Source organism: Phocoena phocoena, chromosome 2 (genome assembly GCF_963924675.1).
Source record: "Phocoena phocoena chromosome 2, mPhoPho1.1, whole genome shotgun sequence".
Taxonomy (NCBI): Eukaryota; Metazoa; Chordata; class Mammalia; order Artiodactyla; family Phocoenidae; genus Phocoena; species Phocoena phocoena.
The window spans coordinates 84,426,121-84,442,531 of NC_089220.1; the positions used below are offsets into that span (position 1 = coordinate 84,426,121).

The following is a 16,411-nucleotide window of genomic DNA, read 5'->3' on the forward strand; positions in this document are numbered from 1 at the left end:
CTAAAAAGGAAAAAAGTACAGGTAAAGTTGTCAGGTACTAGTATTTTTAAACTTATGGCTAAGAGTTTTACCAACATCCTTCAAGCCAGAAAAAACAACAAAAAATTTAAAGTATAGATTCTTCCAGACACTAAGTCCAAAATTTTTCCCTTCCTCAAATCCTTTAAACCCAAATTATGAGAAATAATTCAGTTTGGCCACAGGGAACATTTCTACACAGTGACATAATCAGAACGTTTACTTCTTCCATTATTTAACTTATTCATTCCCATCCTAACCAAATTCTAAGAATATAGGAGCAAGCAAGAGGATATAATTTCCCCCAAAGCCTGTGACTAATTTACAGCACAAGAAACTTAAGCACTGAGGAAGGCCTTGATGGCAGAGGAAATAAGCCACCTTTATTGGCCTCAAGAACAAACTGCAGATCTCTAAGGCAGATTGGGAGAATCTGGATTTATCCAGGAATCAGTCTTCTCCAAAGCTGGGCAGGGAGGATGTGTGGGAAGCACAGCTTTTCTAAAAGGATGAAAAATGTCACTTGGAGACACTCTGGTTTCCTGAGGAAAGGAAGGAGACACTAAAACATCTTGTTTTGTACATTTTAGATCTTCCTTGTTTTCCACCATCAGTAACTGTTCTATCTCCTCTTTCAAAGATAAATTTGTCTGAAACTCTTGTTTAGGTATCTTGAGGTATTCTTTTAGAGTTATTCTCTGGTCCTTAAACCCCTCTGACTCAGGGCAAATTCGTTTGTTACTGGAATCTTCACTGACTTCTTCCTTTATGGGAGGTAGATGTTGAGATTCCGCTGTGGTTTGCTTACTCTTAGATTCTTCTTTTAGCAAATTTACATCCTTGTGAGATGTAAAATTTGGAGCTTTATCTAGCGTAGAATTTTTACAAACTAAGAAACCTCTTACTTTCCCCTTTTTCCCTGCTGTCTCTGTCATAGACTTCTTTGGATGTAGTACTGTCCTTATTAGGAGTCCCTGCGCATTTACTCTATATTCTTTTGCAGCTCTCTCTCTGCGCTGTCTCTGGAAGTCCTTCAGTCGAAGCAGTTCCTCTGGGAGCTCCATACATGTACGCTAAGAAAAGAAAATGAACACAAGTCTACTATAACTAAACTTCTGAATATGGTCCTTAAAATCACTTTAAAATCACTTCTACTACACTTAGTATTTGGCAAGCAAGGGTCTATTCAAATGTGTTCTTATAGCACCCTCTAGTGTCTTCAACTATAGTAGTACTATTTTTCAAGTAATTTAAATATTTTTAATCCAATTTTGTGTGTATGTTGTGCATGTGTGTACGTATAAAGATTATACAATGAAAAGTAAGGGTCCATTCCAACCTCGCCCCAACTGCCTTAGCAGGTGCATCCTCTAAAAAGCAGCTTCTTCTGTAGCCTCCAGAGACAGTCTTTGCATATATGATCCCTTACTAAATATTTATCTATTCATTGGATTACATTTTTCAATTTTTATTTCCCCCCAACTTTTTATTTTGATAACTCTTTCTAAAATTATTTTATACAAATGGCTACATAACATTATATATTCTTCTTCTTCTTGATTTTTCCAACTAAAAATTCTGTCTTGGAGATTTTTCCATATTGACAATTTTAATGGCTGTATGGATATACAATAGTTTGTTTAACCAAACCCTTGTGGATGGATATTTGGGTTGTCTTCAGTATTTTTTCATTACATAAATGCTACAATAAAGAATATATTAAGAAAATGTCCTCTTTGTTACATGAGGCAAATAATTTTTCCTAGGTTGCTTTCCTTTTGACTTTGTTCACAGTATTTTCGCCATACAAAAATTTTAAAGTCATATTTATTCATCTTTTATGAGTTCTGAGTATTTCTGTATTGCATAGAAAAGCATTTCCTCATACAACTCAATAGCAAAAATGCAAATACTCTAATTTAAAAGTGAGCAAAGGACCTGAATAGATAATTTTCCAAAGAAGATATTTAGATGGCTAACAGGTACATGAAAAGGTGCTCGAAGTCACTAGTTATCAGGGAAATGCAAATCAAAACCACAATGAGGTGTTACTGACACCTGTTAAGATGGCTATTATCAAAAAGACAGATAACAAGTGTTGGTGAGAATGTGGAGAAAAGGGAACTCATATGCTGTTGATCGGAATGTAAATTGATGCAATTTACATTACCATGTAAAACAGTGGAAAACAACGTGGATGTTCCTCAAAAAATTAAAAATAGAACTATTATATGGTCCAGCAATCCCACGTCTGGGTACATATCTGAAGCATATGAAAATAGGATCGTAGGACTTCCCTGGTGGTCCAGTGGCTAAGACTCCACGTTCCCAATGCAGGGGACCTGGGTTTGATCCCTAGTCAGGGAACTAGATCCCACATGCTGCAACTAAGAGTTTGCATGCCACAACTAAGACCCGGTGCAGCCAAATAAATAAATAAGTATAAAATACACTAAGTGTATAAAAAACAGAATTATAAAAAAAATTTAAAAAAAAAAAAAAAAGAAAATAGGATCGCAAGGAGATATGTACATTCCCTTGTTCACTGCATCATAATTCACAATAGTCACAATATGTAAACAACCTGTGTCTATCAATAGATAAATGGATAAAGATGTGGTGTATATACATTATACAATACAATATTCTATACAATAGAATATTATTCAGCCATAAAAAAGAAGGCAGTCCTGCCATCTGCAACAATATGTTTGAACTTGGAGGGTATTATGCTAAGTGAAATAAGCCAGACAAAGACAAATACTGCACAGTATCACTTATATATGAAATCTTAAAAAACAAAAACAAAAATCTGATTTCATAAAAACAGAGAATAGAATGGGGGTTCCCAGGGGTTGAGGGAGAGGAAAATGGGGAGATGTAGGTCAGAGGGTACAAACTTTCAGTTATAAGAAGAATAAGTTCTGAGGATCTAATGCACAGCATGGTTACTGCAGTTAATAGTTCAGTCTTATATACTTGAAAGTTTCTGAGAGTAGATCTTAAGCATTCTCACTACATAAAAAAAAGTTAGCTATGAGGTGATGGATGTTAGTTATCTTGATCTTGGTAATCATTCCACAATGTATATCAAATCATCACAATGTACACTTTAAATATACACAATTAATTTTGTCAACTATTCCTCAGTAAAGTTGGGGGAGGGGACATATTCCCTACTGTGACATAATTTTCTTTTAATACTTTTAAAAAATATTTATTTACTTATTTATTTAGCTGCACTGGGTCTTAGTTGCAGCACATGGGATCTTCACTGCCACATGTGGGATCTAGTTCCCTGACCAGGGATGGAACCCAGGCCCTCTGCTTTGGGAGTGCAGAGTCTTAGCCACTGGACCACCAGGGAAGTCCCAATACTTTTTTTCCAATACTTTTTTTTTTTTTTTTTACGCGGGCCTCTCACTGCTGTGGCCTCTCCAGTTGCGGAGCACAGGCTCCGGACGCGCAGGCTCAGCGGCCATGGCTCATGGGCCTAGCTGCTCCCCGGCATGTGGGATCTTCCCGGACCGGGGCACAAACCCACGTCCCCTGCATCGGCAGGCGGACTCTCAACCACTGCACCACCAGAGAAGCCCCTTCAATACTTTTATAATTCTAGTTCTTACATAAATACTTGATCCATGGGATTTATTTTGGTGTAGCAGAAAGAGATAACAATCCAACTCTGATTCTCCTCCCCCACAATGGTTAGTCAATTGCCTGAGGCCATTTACTAAATACTTATCTTTTTCTCATTGATTGGAAATTTTACCTTTATCTCAACCATTACTGATATATATGAGATCTATTTCTGGGTTCTCTATTCCATCGATCTGCCTATACATGTACCGCTCATATTTAGTGTAGACATGTTTTAATATCTGACAGGACTATTCTTATTTATGCTTATTTATCTCTATAAACACTATAATCACAGTTTGCCAAAGTAATTATGGCTTTAGCATTTTTCTTAAAAGAAAGTTAAATTTAAAAGTTAATTTAGGGGGGTTCCCTGGTGGCCCAGTGGTTAAGAACCCACCTGCCAATGAAGGGGACACGGGTTTGAGCCCTGGCCCGGGAAGATCCTACATGCCGTGGAGCAATTAAGCCCGTGAGCCACAACTACTGAGCCCACATGCCACAACTACTGAAGCCCCCGCACCTAGAGCCTGTGCTCCACAACAAGAGAAGCCACCGCAATGAGAAGCCCGCGCATCACAACGAAGCGTAGCCCCCGCTTGCTGCAATTGGAGAAAGCCCGTGCACAGCAACAAAGACCCAATGCAACCAAAAATATAAATAATAAATAAACTAATTTTTTTTTTAAAGTTAATTTAGGAATAACTGATTGCCAAAAATACTTAATGTCCCCATTCATTTAAGTCCTCTTTTATGCCATTCAGTAATACTTTAACATTTTTTTATCTCTATATTTCACATTTCTTGTTAGATTTATTTCTAGATAATCTATTTTTTGTTACAATTATAAATGAATTTTTCCCCCATTATATTCTGTAGTTGTGTACAGGGATATAGGAAAGCTATTAAGTTTTATGTTATATTTGTACCCATTTTACTAAACTGTCTTTTTGTTTTTGGCAATCTTTTTCAATTGATTCTCTTCAGTATTCAGGTATATCATAGGCAAGTCATCATTCCTATTCCTCCTGTTCAATTTTTATAGTTCATCTTTTTTTTTTCTAACCTCACTGGCTAATAGCGTCAGAAACTATTAAAGTAGTGGCGATAGTCACCATTTCTGTATTAAAGTAGTGGTGATAGTCACCATTTCTGTATATTTCTTGATATTGATGTTCCCAATCAAATATTAGGTAGTCTTCTTGCCTGAGATATATGTTTTATCATGTTAAAGTACCTATTCCAACTTTAATCAATAATGTATATAGAATATTATCAAATTTTTTCAGCAATAAACAGTGAGAACAAAATATTAAAAAGTTAAATTGTCCTTGGCTTTACAATGATAAATGAAAAACATTAAAATTCTCCAATCAAGCAAACTATGAAAGGATTTTTACATTGATCTTTTCTTGTTAAACAGTGAGAGCAAAATATAAAAAAGTTACAAAATAACTTTTTCAGCATTTATGAGATAATCATAAGATTTCTTGGCCCCAATAAAATACAGAATTTAATATAATATTAAATATTAATAAATATTAATATAATATTAAACCATGCTTGTAACTAGAATCGAGAGACACATTAATAGAAAAGTATAATATATCTAAGTGGAGTTTGTACAAAAATGCTATTATTTTATTTAGGATTTTGCATCAGTATTCCTAAATGAGAACTGTTTATAGCAGTAGCCTGTGAACTTTTTATGTAAGGAGTCAAATAATAAACATTTTAGGCTTTGTAAGCCACAAGCATACTTTTTTTTTTTTTAACAATCCTTTAAGACTATAAAAATCATTCTTAGATTGTGAGCTTTACAAAAATAGGCCATGGGCCAGAGTTGGCCTAATGCAATAGTTTGCCAACAATATAAGTTTTCTTATATTGTGCTGGCTTCATAAAAATAACTAATGAAATTTACCCTTTCTTTGAAAGATATATTTACTGGAAACATAACTTAATATTGTGAGAAAAATTGGTACAATATTTAAGAAAGGAGTTAGGACTTCTAGCACATCAACTTTTAGTTTTATTGAAATGCACATCACCAGTTGCATCATATGAAATAAATGTCAGTGATCATAAAATATATATATATATTGAAAAAAAGTGCTTAAGGAGCTGAATTAAGCCCAAGCTATAGCCGCTTCAAGAATATTTATCATCAAGTCTGCTGAAAGAAATTTGGTGCAGCTGTGAACAGTGGGTATCACTGTGGCCCCCATGAGGACACAGAGGTCCTGAAAACACAGCCACAGAGAGTGGCACCTACCTCCATGCCTCCCAGCCAGTCTGCAGACCCTTCTCGGTAGGTGTTTAGGTACCCGTCCACCAGGGTAGTTAGATCAGACATCATTTCATCTAGAAGTACCAAGCGAAGGGGCAGCAGGTAGGTAGCTTCCAAGGCCAAAATTTTTAGCAAAGAGGGTGAAAGAGGTCGTGTGAACCATAGTTCTGGGTTTTCCTAGAGACACCAAAACAATTTTCTCTGAATAGTAAGCAAATCTTTAAAGAAAATAATGGTTTATCTAAGTGCTGCTTAACTTAAATCACCATTACTGTCATTTTCTTCAATTATTACCTTCTACTTTCACACTATGGCTAGCCTTCTGAGAATATACACACATACACACACTTATTGTGTGTATACAGTGAGTGTGTGTATGTGATGGGGGAAAGATGTGGGGAGGGAGGGAGGGAAGAAGAGAGAGAGAGAGAGATCAGAGCTTCTCATTCAAAACTGGAGGCAGCAGGACTGATTAGATTATATGGCCAAAATTGCAGCCAATATGGTCATGACCTAAGTTTGCATGCAAGGCTATTAGAAGCTGAAGAAAATCTATCTTACTTTGGGAGAAATAATTGGCATGATTTTTGTTCCACTGCCTTAATCCAAATTCCCAATAAAATCCCCACTTGTCCAATTGAAAATTTATTTCAGAGTACTTTTTAATTGATAACCAACAAATCTGGATGCTGGCTTTTTTCCACTTAAGACCACAAACAAACTGTTCCCATTTGGAACAACTAAGATTCTGGCAATGTTCATACGCTTACACAGCAGCTGTCATTTCTCTATATAATATGCTGATAATCCCACTCGCAAGACACTTGAAAATATTAATGTTATATGGGACATACGCTAATACTCACCCGAATCCGTTTTTGTCTCTCTTCCAGAAAGGAGAGATATTTAGGGGCTATTTTAAGGTGTCTGATTAAACTCTCCTGTAAAGTACTAATGCAGTTTGGAAGAAAGCCGCCTGTTTCCATGGAAAATTGAAGGACATCTGCTACCTGTGGCATTAAAAAAAGACAAACAGACCAGTCTGTAGGATATATACAGAGAGCTATCTCATGACAGAAATAGCAGAAATACATTTAGAGAAACATCTTTAAATACCATTTTTCCCAAGGACCCATATGATAGACAATGCCATGAGAAAATTTAAAGTTGTTAGGTTATCTTATTCTGAAAAATTAGAAAAAAAAAAAAGAAAAGAAAAAGAAAAAGGATCACCCAACTTTAATGTGTCCCTGTCTATTTTCTTTTCCACTTCTTTTATTTGCCTGCCTTATGATTATTACTCTTTGGTGCCTTCAAGGAATGGGGAAAGGAAGATGAAATTAAAGAATTACTTCTACTTATTAGCAACTCTGGTAAAGTTTTGGTAAGGAAAGCTAATAAAATTAAGAATTGGAATCATTATTTGTCTGTGTGTGGCAGGCTAAATAACAGCCCCCAAATATATCCACATCCTAATTCCTGGACCTGTGAATGTTATCTTAAATGGCGAAATGGACTTTGCTGCTGTGATTAGTTAAGGATATTGAGATAGGGAGATTAACTTGAATTATCCAGATGGGCCCTAAATGTAATCACAAGTATTCTTATAAGACGAGGCAGAGGGAGATTTTACTACAGCCAGAAGAGAAGGTGATGTGATGATGAAAGCAGAGATTGGTGCACTGTGAAGATAGAAGGAGCCACAAGCCAAAGAACACAGGTGAAAGCTGAAAAGCAAGGAAACAGACTGTCCTCTCAGAGCCTCCAGAAGAAACCAGCCCTGCTGACACCTTGACTTTCACCCAGTGCAAATGATTTCAGACGTCTGACCTCCAGAACTGTAAGAGAGTAAATTTATGTGTTTTTTTTGTTTGTTTGTTTGTTTCGGTACGTGGGCCTCTCACTGTTGTGGCCTCTCCTGTTGCGGAGCACAGGCTCCGGACGCGCAGGCTCAGCGGCCATGGCTCACGGGCCCAGCTGCTCCGCGGCATGTGGGATCCTCCCAGGCCGGAGCACGAACCCGTGTCCCCTGCATCGGCAGGCGGACTCTCAACCACTGCGCCACCAGGGAAGCCCTAAATTTATGTTTTAAGCCACAAAATTTGTGGTGATTAGTTACAACAGCAATAGGAAACTAATACACTGTGTTAAAGGAAAACAAATTGAAATAATTCTCAATTCCTGCTTCTTGTACTATGAAAATCTGAAAAGAAAAATATGGAAAGATATGCCAATGTCTTCATTAGACAATACATATGAGGTCTAATCAAGAAGCCTGATGGCCTCAAGGGAACAATGAGCAACTGTGTTACATTTTGGAGTAAGCATAGAAGCAATCTCTATATAGTGAATGCTCTTGAAAGAAGACCCAAAGGAACATGTAAACAAGAGAAGTGGAACAAAGTTCATTACAAGCAGATACATAAAGAGCAAACTTAAACCACATACAATAACATAAAGTTGAACTTTTAGGAATTTCTGTTAAAAAATAATTGGCTAACTCATTATTTTAACCCCTCTCCAAAGGCTCTAGGTTTATATATTCAAGATCTCCCTTTCATGGCATTAACCTAGAAGACTAGAAGAACTTAAAGAATACATAATGAAAACTAGTGGGTTTATGGCTCTCACAGCCAAACCAGAAACCCAGATCTAGTATAATCTGGGAATTTCTCATTTCTCTAGGTCCTTTAGATCAGAGAAAAACCGCTTATCTTCAGGCTATCTGGGGCCAGTATAGGCTTTGGGGGAACATCTAGGACAACCTGCATCCCTGAGCTAGATGCCAATTAGCCATCAGCCTTAACTGATACATATGTGGTAAAGGCATAGACGTGACTGACTGTCCACCTCACAGTAAGAATCCATGTCAGATTTCCAAATGACCCCAAAATTGTTTGAGTTTCTGAATGCTACAGAGTATGGAGCTTGCTTCTTATTTGAACATTTCTGGAGCAAAATGAAGGGAAAAAACCCTAAATAATTACAAGTAACTTTTCTCCAGTACTTCTTCAGTGCACCAAATGTTCTCACATATTGTACAAACATCTTACATGAGAAGTGGGCAGGAATGAGGCACACACAACAAGACTTTCAATCACTCATCAGACAAGGCCTATTTTCTACAGGAGCTATATACACTGCATTGATTCCAGTGTTTCCCTGCCTGTACCTGGGTGTCAAAGACATTATTCAGCAAAATTCCATACTGATGAGAGAGGCAATCAGAAAGCCAACGACAATCATGGATAACCTAAGGAATCAGAAGACAGAGAAAGAGTTATTAGAACCTGGCTGTTATTCTTACTAGCAGATGAATCAGCTTACACACTCACCTTCAAAATTCTCTTGTCTTCTAATACCATCTGAAGTCCATTGCTGAAAACACGACTTCCCAGAAGGAAAATGTCAAATAAGTAAACTCGGCTATTTGTGGCCACCTACAACAGACCATCCAGACACACATAAGAAAGAACTAGGGAAGGGGATCTGAGGATCAAGAAAGGCATGTGAGGGCTTTCCTGGTGGTGCAGTGGTTGAGAGTCTGCCTGCCGATGCAGGGGACACGGGTTCGTGCCCCAGTCCGGGAAAATCCCACATGCCGCGGAGCGGCTGGGCCCATGAGCCATGGCCACTGAGCCTGTGCATCCGGAGCCTGTGCTCCACAACGGGAGAGGCCACAACGGTGAGAGGCCTGCGTACTGCAAAAAAAAAAAAAAACAACAACAACAAAGAAAAGCATGTGAAAAATATTTAACAGCCTCATCTTTAAAGTAAACAATAGGCACTCATTGATTCTTAGGGAAAACAGGTTTAAATTTCCTTAAGTAAGAAAAAAAAAACCCACAAAAACACTATCACTGTGATTTTCAAAAGGAAAGAAAAGGACAAGCTAGTAGTTTAGCCTTTAGCTTTTTTTCTTCTTTAATGTTTTATGTCTCACCTGTGGCATTCTAAAATGCAGGGATTATAGGTTTAAGGGAAATGAACAATATTTCACTCTCGATAACACCAAAGGCTATTTCTCTGAGTTCCATAATACACATGATTGTGTTGGGTGTTACATAAAATTACTCATAAGAGAAGATCCCTGTCCTCTAGCAGTTTAAAACAGGCAACAAACACACTGGCACAAATGGTAGGATGTGAAATACTGTCATTTTGATCAATTTTATACAATTATAAGTATTCTAGGTTGTTTCTGATCATAAAAGTCACAGAGGCCATACAGCTGGATAATCTACTGAATCAAAGAATGAAGGCAAGAACAGATCCAAATAGGTCTAGACAGCCAGCCACAGGACAGTCAGATGCCATCTTTGTCATTTCAGGAGAAAACTATTGATACAGCTACAATTACCAGGCCTACCAGGCACCCATTCTCAGATCTTTCATGTTGTTTGCCAAAATTTGACACCTGAAATAGTCAATCCCTGCTTTTCCTCTACCTCTTTAATTGTAAAAATTGAATAGACACATTATAGAAGTTTGGAAAATAATTCTCTGCTAGACTGTAAACTCTGTGAAAGAAGAGATTATGTCAGATTCACCACTCATAACTAAAGCAACCACTAGAACAGAGTCAGGCACATGGACAGCTGTTATCCATCTCTTCAGTGAATCAGTGCATCATGCCACACAACACCCCCTTCCATTTGTTCATATAAAAAAATGCATAACACTCTAATAATATGCATTCAAATCTATATCCCACTTCTTCTTTTCATAAACTTTCAAACATTTTTCTATGCTGCATTTGTCATCGATTTTGACAGCCACATAAGATCTATCAAATGTACTGTAATGTCTGCTACTGTTAACTAAGTGGCTTCTGATTTTTCACCACTATAAATGATGCCAAAATGAATAGGTTCTCACAGAAATTTTTCTTCATGTTTTGAATTATTTAGGATAGATTCCCAGAAACAGCCCTGAGAAGTAGGCCAAAGGACAAAAAAACCTTTAAGACTCTTAAAAAATATTTGCCACCTTAAGACATAATATTATACCTGAAAATATCTGACCATAGATGAAGGTTAAACATTTAAATAATTTAAAGTTAAAGAAAAGCAGTGGGAGGTACTTCCCTGGTGGCGCAGTGGTTAAGAATCCACCTGCCAGTGTGGGGGACATGGGTTCAAGCCCTGGTCCAGGAAGATCCCACATGCCACAGAGCAACTAAGCCTGTATGCCAGAACTACTGAGCCTGCGCTCTAGAGCCCGTGAGCCACAACTACTGAGCCCATGCACCACAACTACTGAATCCCACGTACCTAGAGCCTGTGCTCTGCAACAAGAGAAGCCACCGCAAATGAGAAGCTCGCGCACTGCAATGAAGAGTAGCCCCAGCTCGCCTCAACTAGAGAAAGCCCGTGCACAGCAATGAAGACCCAATGCAGCCAAAAAAAAAAGAAAAGCAGTGGGAAATACTGACAGAAAGAAAGCAGATTAGAAAAAACAGAACAAAGAAAGAAACACAAAACGAAAATAAAGGTTTAGGAATTAAAGGTGACAGATACTGAGGACAGTGAGGAGCTGGAAATAGAGGGATAGGCTTGAGGTCTATATGTGAAGAAGTAAGCCTCCAAGTTATCCCTTCCCACTCCCATGGAGGACAGAAGATATATTCTCTGGATAAATCCAACAAGGGAGGCTCTAGGGTTGGGAATATAAGATATAGAAGAGGGGGGGCTTCCCTGGTGGCACAGTGGTTAAGAATCCGCCTGCCAATGCAGGGGACAAGGGTTCAAGCCCTGGTCCGGGAAGATCCCACATGCCGCGGAGCAATGAAGCCCGTGTGCCACAACTACTGAGCCTGCGCTCTAGAGCCCGCGAGCCACAACTACAGAAGGCTGCGTGCCTAGAGCCCATGCTCCGCAACAGGAAAAGCCACCGCAATGAGAAGCCCACACACCGCAACAAAGAGTAGCCCCCGCTCGCTGCAACTAGAGAAAGCACGTACGCAGCAAGGAAGACCCAACACAGCCAAAACTCAATAAATAAAATAAATAAGATAATTAAAATAAAATAAATAAATAAATAAATAAATAATTAAAAAAAAAGATATAGAAGAGGGCAGAGGTTTGGTAATGGACTGAAAAATGAGTCTGCACACAATTGTGAGCCTCCAGACCTTTTCCCTTGTAGCTTCCAGCTTGATACCACCAGCCTGTATTGGAACAGGAGGATAGAGGGCTCCAGGGAAGATGGCTTCAAGACAAAGATGCAGCACAGATTATCCGGATAGATGTAAGCATGTGAAAAACTACATTGAGGGGAAAATATGGGAAGGCTTTGTCACAAATGAAAGGAAAACAAAGCTAGTAAGATGAGGCAATTATCAATTCTATGAAAAACAAAAAGTTGGGCAAGAAAAGAAACAATCTTACTGGACCAACAAGGAGCAATGGTTACATAGCCATAATCACATATAGCCTGAATCCTGTCTTAACCAAACATTGGGATATAACTTCCCCCCCAAAAAACCCAAAAACACTAATTTGAAAACATACATGCACCCCAATGTTCATAGCGGCATTATTTACAATAGCCAAGACATGGAAACTACCTAAGTGTTCATCAGCAGATGAAGGGATAAAGAAGATGTGGTGTATATATACAATGGAATACTACTCATCCATAAAAAAGAATGAAATTTTGCCGTTTGCAGCAACATGGATGGACTTGGAGGACATTATGCTAGGTGAAATAAGTCAGACAGAGAAAGAAAAATACCGTAGGATATCACTTATATGTGGAATCTAAAAAATACAACAAATGAGTGAATATAACAAAAAAGAAGCCAACTCACAGATATAGAGAACAAACTAGTGGTTACCAGTGGTGGGGGGAATATAGGGGTGATGCAGTGGGAGGTACAAACTATTGGGTGTAATATAGGCTCAAGGATGTATTGTACAACATGGGGAATACAGCCAACAATTTTGTGATAACGGTAAGTGGAAAGTAACCTTTAAAAATTGTATAAAAATAAAATCTTTTAAAATTGGGATATAACTAAATTGGGAGGCTCTAGGTAGGTGTGGGTGCTATAAGTGAGCAAAATCTTTCTTCAGTATAATAAAAGTTAATAATTTGTAAAACTGATGAATAAGGAGAGAGCAATAAGCAGATTATCAAAAAACGAAAATAGACACATTTTAACATGTTAAAAGTAGTTGCCTCTGTACTTTTCTGGTTCCCTGGGTTTTGAGGATGCTACCAGAGGACACCCCTTGATGGCATGGCTCTGGTGGCCAGGGTGGCTTGTATTCCTGGGTCTCGTGGGACTGTGGCAATCAGAGGGACAGTTCTTAGCAGGCTACCACCCCTAGGGCACTGCACAGACAGTGGACTGGGGCACACTCTCCAGTCTTTTTGTGAAGGAGGGCTCTTCGCTCATCCTGGAGCTTCAGCCTGAGAGGCAGGCTTCAGGATTGGTACACATTAGTAGCCTATGGAGTTGCTCTCAAGGAACATAAGCTGTGGACTCCATCTTGACGCTCTCCCTTGCTCCAGCTCACCTATATCACCCAGAAAAGAGCTTTTTTTTTTTTTTTTTTTTTTTTTTTTTGCGGTACACAGGCCTCTCACCGCTGTGGCCTCGCCCATTGCGGAGCACAGGCTCCGGACGCGCAGGCTCAGCGGCCATGGCTCACGGGCCCAGCCACTCCGCGGCACGTGGGATCTTCCCGTACCGGGGCACGAACCCGTGTCCCCTGCATCGGCAGGCGGACTCTCAACCACTGCGCCACCAGGGAAGCCCCAGAAAAGAGCTTTGACACTCATCTGGAGCCCTGATTTCTGCAACTGCCGCTCAGGGGACACCTCCAGATTGCCTGGCTCTGGTGGCCAGCAAGGTTTATGCTTGTGGTCCCACAGGAATGTACATATTTGCATAGTTAAAAAACTGATGCCTGAGGGTCTCACTTCCAGTCACCCTGAGTCTATGTGCTGAGATTCTCCCCTTTAGGACACTGACAGGTCTTGGCACATCCTCAACTACTGGGAGCTATTAAAAATATAATAGGCTGCTTGGACAAGGCCAAGAGGTTTGAAAGACCACCAGGAGCTGAGGCAGGGCTGAATGACAAGGTTCATCTCCTACATGAGGCCACTCCTTCAACGCTGGGAGGAGTGGCTGTTTCATCTACTATACAGAAACCAACACAGAGTCAACCTCAGGAAAAAAAACTTAATGAAATGGAGATAAATAATTTACCTGATAAAGAGCTCAAATAATGGTCTATAAAGATGCTCACCAAACTGGGGAGAAGAATGGATGAACACAGTGAGCACTTCAACAAAGAGATGGAAATGTAAGAAAGTACCAAATAGAAGTCACAGATCTAAAGAATATAATAATTGAACTGAAAAATACACTAGATGGGTTCACTAGCAGACTAGATAAAGCAGAAGAAAGGATCAGTCAACTCAAAGACAAGGCAGTGGAACTCACCCATTCAGAGCAGCAAAAAGAAAAAACAATGAAAAAAGTAAAGATAGCTTAAGGTCTTATGGAACAGCGTCACATGGACTAACATTTGCATTACTGGTCTCCTATAAGGAGAATGAAATGAAAAATGTAAATGAAATAATGTTTGTCAAAGTACTTTGTCAACTGTAAAGTGCTGTACACATGTACTTTAACAACCTTGTTACTGGATTCTTAAAAAAAACAAAAGCACCACCTCTGAAGAGAGAAATGGAGTGAGGATTTTTCTGTCCTCATAAGCCTTTTAGCATTTTTTTTTTTTGCTTTTAATACATAGGGCATGTGATACTTTGATTTAAAAAATTAAACATACAAGTCCAAGGACCTGGTGGGAGAAAACGTGCCCATTGATTTGCTTCCAGTCACAAAGATGATATTTGTAACCAACTGGATGTCCCCTCTGGTATCTAGACAACAAAAGGGGACAAATTAGGAAATAACCTAGAGGTGCCCAGGCCTGCATTACCAGGAAGTCTACCCTTTTGTTTTGGTAGAGAGAGGTTTTGGTCTGGTTTCTTCCTCCCTACTCAGCTTTATTGAGATAAAATTAGCATATAACATTGTGTAAGTTTAAGGTATATAACATGATAATTTGATGTAAGTATATACTGCAAAAGGATTACTATGATGAGGGTAGTTAACATATCTATTACCTCACATGGTTATCTGTGTGTGGTGAGAACTTTTAAGATCTACTCTCTTAGCAGCTTTTAAGTATACAATATAGTATTGTTATCTATAATTACCGTGCTGTGCATTACATTCCCATAACCTATTTATCTTATAACTGGAAGTTGTACCTTTTGACTACCTTCATCCATTTCCCCCATTCCCCCACTCCTGGAACCACTACTCTACTCTCTGTTTCTATGAGTTTGGTTTTTTTGATTCTGCATATAAGTGAGAGCATACGGTATTTGTCTTTCTCTGTCTAACTTATTTTACTTAGCTGAATCCCTCCAGGTTCATCCATGTCATCACAAATGGCAGAATTTCCTTCTTTTTATGGCAGAATAATATTCCATTGTACATATATATCACATTTACTTTATCTATTCATCCATCTATGGACACTTGGTTGTTTCCATGTATTGGTTATTGTAAATAATGCTGCAATATGAACATGGGAATACAGTTATCTCTTTGAGATCCTGTTTTCATTTCCTTTGGATATATACCCAGAAGTGGGATTGCTGGACCATATGTTGTTTTATTTCTAATTTTATTTTATTTTATTTTATTTTTTTTTGTGGTATGTGGGCCTCTCGCTGTTGTGGCCTCTCCCGTTGCGGAGCACAGGCTCTGGACGTGCAGGCTCAGCGGCCATGGCTCACGGGCCCAGCCGCTCCACGGCATGTGGGATCTTCCCTGACCAGGGCTCGAACCCGTGTCCCCTGCATTGGAAGGCAGATTCTTAACCACTGAGCCACAAGGGAAGTCCCAGAAGCAAGGAGTCTTAACCACTGGACCACCAGGGAAGTCCCTAAAGCTCTTTTCTTTGAAAATAATAAACTGAGTACAAGAAAATGAAAAGGAATTCCAAACAAGCTATAGGACAGTGACAGTAGGGTGATATAAAAAAGACAATTAAAATAAATTTACCAGTGAATCTACAATTATTTCAAAATAAAAAGTTTTAAGAAATCTTTTACCTGAAGCCAACATAGTCTCCCATGACGACACACATTAGCTCCTTCTGCTGCCACACTCAGGACACTTTGCTTCTTGATGTGGAGCATCTGGTAAGAAAAGGAAGAAAATAAAAATCTCCAGGAAATAAATGTTGCAATTATGACATCATGAATGGCACAAGTAAAATGGCTAGAAATAAACAAAGTGGATCATATTTTTTAAAACTTACAAAATCCAAAACACATGTCTGCTTCACACACACACACACACAAATCACACTGAATGCTTCTGATCCTCTTTTCAGGGTTCACAAAGTTATTCCACAACTGGAAAATAAA

At 38.7% G+C, this 16,411-nt stretch overlaps 1 protein-coding gene across 2 annotated transcripts in view; it reads right to left on the reverse strand.

The window, feature by feature from the left end:
- Window positions 1–431: 431 nt before the first annotated feature.
- The window catches only part of EXD1 (exonuclease 3'-5' domain containing 1), a 29,157-nt gene continuing 13,177 nt past the window's right edge, over window positions 432–16,411 (reverse strand). For both annotated transcript variants that reach the window (XM_065872637.1, XM_065872636.1), the window contains 6 exons: window positions 16,094–16,180; window positions 9,283–9,387; window positions 9,120–9,200; window positions 6,814–6,957; window positions 5,933–6,124; window positions 432–1,091 (listed from right to left, as the gene is read on the reverse strand). In XM_065872637.1, the coding sequence (XP_065728709.1) occupies window positions 432–1,091; window positions 5,933–6,124; window positions 6,814–6,957; window positions 9,120–9,200; window positions 9,283–9,387; window positions 16,094–16,180 (1,269 nt within the window). The remainder of the gene's footprint in view (window positions 1,092–5,932; window positions 6,125–6,813; window positions 6,958–9,119; window positions 9,201–9,282; window positions 9,388–16,093; window positions 16,181–16,411) is intronic.